Source organism: Kryptolebias marmoratus, linkage group LG18 (assembly GCF_001649575.2).
Source record: "Kryptolebias marmoratus isolate JLee-2015 linkage group LG18, ASM164957v2, whole genome shotgun sequence".
Classification (NCBI taxonomy): domain Eukaryota; kingdom Metazoa; phylum Chordata; class Actinopteri; order Cyprinodontiformes; family Rivulidae; genus Kryptolebias; species Kryptolebias marmoratus.
Genome location: NC_051447.1, coordinates 18,918,378 through 18,922,102, shown reverse-complemented (window position 1 = coordinate 18,922,102; position 3,725 = coordinate 18,918,378). Strand labels below are relative to the sequence as shown.

The window sequence follows — 3,725 nt, the reverse complement described above, 5'->3', positions numbered from 1 at the left end:
TCCATCCACCCATCCTTCCATCCATCCGTCCATCCATCCATCCAACATCCTTCCATCCATCCATCCTTCCATCCATCCATCCATCCATCCCTTTATGGACGGGATGGAACAAGGTAACAGATCAGCCCGAGCTCTGACTCTGCAGCTGGACACCTCATGGGTCAAGGGTGATCACCATTGATTTCAAGGGGATGGGGTCAAAGGTCACAGGTGACCCCTTTGTTACAACCTTGTCTCTGCTCCTACATGTGACCCTTTAGTTCCCGGTTGTGTCCGTTGGTTTGTCTGTCTGTCTGCCAGCAAAGATCAGGTAAAAACTGATGAAATGTTGGATTAAATTCTGGTTCTGATCCAGATTATGATCCGGATCGCACCTCGGTGGAGGTTTGTGCTCTCTGAGTGCTTCTAGTTGCATGTAAAATAGATTTAAAAATACCAATTTTAAAACCTAAATTGAACTATTAGACCCAAATCAAAGGTTAGATGATACTTGGAAAAGAAGCATCAGAGATTAATCTCCTTCCATTTGTTTTAAATTCTAAAACTGGTGAGAATAAAGTGCTGAGAGTCTTTATTCTTCACAGCAGGAGGCAGAAACCCAAAGGTATTTTACTGGGACTTCAGTTCCTCTGAGTAGACTCAGATGTTTTTGGGGTTTTCTGGTCAAATTCAGTTTTTAGGACCAATCTCGTCGTCAGCCAATCAGACAATCAAACTCTCATCCTGGAGGTAAACGGTCCTTTAGTTGCTGACAGTGAACACAGAATCCGTTCTGACAGAGGTGTCTGCAGATGTTGGATGAATTCAGCTCTGGTAGATTTTTGGTTTTTTCCATACTGTGCGCGATCTAATGAAACCTGAAGCATGTCTCCTCTTCAGGAAACTGGGCAGAGACAACCTGCCGCTGTGCCCAGAGTCTGGGAATCATTACAGTCAGACCTGGAGGAGGAACTATGTGCTGCCTGCGCAGGTTTCATGTTTGTGTGTGAAAACCAACATCTGTCGCCTTCATTAAGTCTTAACATTTCATGCAATCTACGTGAAAGTTATGAACCAATTTCAAATTTACCATTTCTGGACAAAAGATTTGAAACGATTGTCGTTAATTTGTGATATTTTAACCATCCATTCAGCTCAGTTGGGAACTTTTTCACTTTTCAATCTATTCTACTTTATTTAAAATCAAGTTTGCCCAAAGAAATACATGAAAATATTTTCAATTCATTCAAAAACGTTGTTTTCTTTGAAATCTACTTCAGCAAACCGTCTTCTTGTGCTGCTTTCAGCTGCCGTTCTGCTCCTTTTAGCTACAGTTTTGCTCATTTCAGCTGTTAGCTAGTTAGCAAATGTTAGCTTTTGTTATTTTGAGGTTATTTTCTGTTTGGTTTAAACTTAAATCGGTCGCAGCAGAGTCAGGATCCGCGCTGCAGTTTTGCACAAAATGTTTGTTTTTATTACAAAAGGGTTTATTTGATGTTTACCAGTTTGGTTTTAGAGTCAACCACAGCACGTAAACAGCCGCGGTCAGAGTTATTAATGATCTTAGGCTGACAAGATGCTCTGCCCCCTCTGCCTGAGGACATCTGTGGATCTGTTCAGAGCTCGCTGATCAACTTTCCATCACATTTATTTCATCTTAGCTCATACTGTAGATATTGTTAGATTCCTAATTGTTGTTTAGTTCAGCTTTAACTTTATCATGATTTTATTTAGATTATTTTAGCTACTATTTTGACTGTTTCAGCTCATGCTTAGATATGTCTGGTTTCATGATTTTATTTAGATTATCCTATATTTCGTTTAGATTATACATGATTGATGTGTTTTTTCTTTCTTTTTTGTGTTTCATTATGTACCTGCTGTGTTGGATTCTGTTTTTATTTCTGCTGTGAAGCACTTTGGATCGCCTTGTTGCTGAAAAGTGCTATATAAATAAATCTCACTTCACTTCTCATTACTTTAGCTAACTATTAAGTTTCTAATCGGGTACTTTTTGATCTCAGCCCATCTTTGGATAGTCGATCATGTGATGCTTCTTCACCCTGCTGAGTCATCATTAGACTTGGAGTTCCACAAGGTTCGAGTCTCGGTCCTCTTCTGTTTCACTTTAGCGTATTTTATCACTCCTGTATGCTGATGATCCACAGTTGTACGCGTCTCCTTCTGCCAACCTTCTTAATCTTGTAAATATCAGTGAACTTGTGGTGGATGATTAATTTGACCATGAATCTAAATTATAAAACACACAGTAGTGAAACATTTGATGATCCACAGTTTATTTTGCAGATTTAAGGATAAAATTATTGGATTTTGTTTCATGAAACAAGCAAAAGCTGAACAAGAACAAAAAAGGAATTTTATTTAGTCATTCAGTTAATAAATTATTGAATTTTAAAAAGAAAACTCACTCATAATCAAACACTCGCTCATATAATATCTAAAAATTATATTAAACTTTATTTAACATATTAACAATTATGTAAAGATGTTGAAACATCAAAGCCTCGGTTGGTTTTAATCAACTTTACAGCTGCAGAACTTTTATTTTTCATCCCTAACTCCTGATTTTACATCATTATTACATTAAGATCGATCATTTAACAGTCAGTTTATTTGAATAATATCCTTTCATTTTCCCTGCTGGCTGAAGAGCTTCGTAGAGGATGTTTTTTCTCGTTTCTTCACAGAGAGGTCCTCTCTCCCTGCACCAGGCGACCCCTGAAGGCCCAGCCGTCCTGCGGAGGTAAAGCTGGGCTGTAAGTTCATCCCAAACCAACAGTTTTTATTTCATTTCACTTTAATTCCATTTAGAGAAAAATGTTCTCGGTCCAGTTCACATCAGCCGGACCGAACGAGCCAAAATGTGATTGGCTCCAGCTGAAGGCTGAAGACGAGGAGGCGGAGCGTTCAGCAAAGATCAGCTTGTTTTCAGCGTCCAGCTAAAGCAGAGCAGTGAGCAGAAGTTCTGGTCTGTCTGGGTTGTGGGTCAGGAGCTGCTGCCTGGCAGGGAGCATAATTCATCACCATAAAGATAAAGATCCATGGAAGTACCAGGATGTAGATGTTCCCAACAGAACATTGTTGATGTAACAGAAGAACAACACTTGGATCCAAGATGTGCAATATATACTATATTTCTTTCTACAGGGTCGGCCATTTCTATGGATACACCTTCATAAAACGGGAATGGTTGGTGATATGAACTTCCTGTTTGTGGCACATTAGTATATGGGAGGGGGGAAACTTATCAAGATGGGTGGTGACCATGGCGGCCATATTGGATCCAACTTTTGTTTTTTCAATAGGAAGAGGGTCATGTGACACATCAGACTTATTGGGAATTTCACAAGAAAAACAACTGTGTGCTTGGTTTTAACGTAACTTTATTCTTTAATGAGTTGTCGATTGTCAATGCAACCCTCCTCACACACTGACAGCAACACCGCAGGAGAAATGCGAGCACAGGCTTCCAGTATCCGTAGTTTCAGGTGCTGCACGTCTCGTACCTTCACAGCAGAGACGATCGCCTTCAGATGACCCCAAAGATAAAAGTCTAAGGGGGTCAGATCAGGAGACCTCGGGGGCCGTTCAGCTGGCCCACGATGACCAATCCACTTTCCAGGAAGTGGAAGTGTGAGAAGAGGGTTGCATTGACAATCCAACACTTTGAACACATTTTATAAGTGCTGAGAAACTTGTAAATAACTCATGAAAGAATAAAGTTA

The 3,725-nt window shown here is 39.9% G+C and overlaps 1 protein-coding gene across 1 annotated transcript in view; it reads right to left on the bottom strand.

Moving 5' to 3' along the window:
• Positions 1 to 2,259: 2,259 nt before the first annotated feature.
• phyh (phytanoyl-CoA 2-hydroxylase) overlaps positions 2,260 to 3,725 on the bottom strand; it is a gene marked incomplete in the record, with an annotated part of 9,068 nt that continues 7,602 nt past the window's right edge. The window contains 1 exon segment of the mRNA XM_017438569.3: positions 2,260 to 2,735. Coding sequence (XP_017294058.2) covers positions 2,682 to 2,735 — 54 coding nt within the window.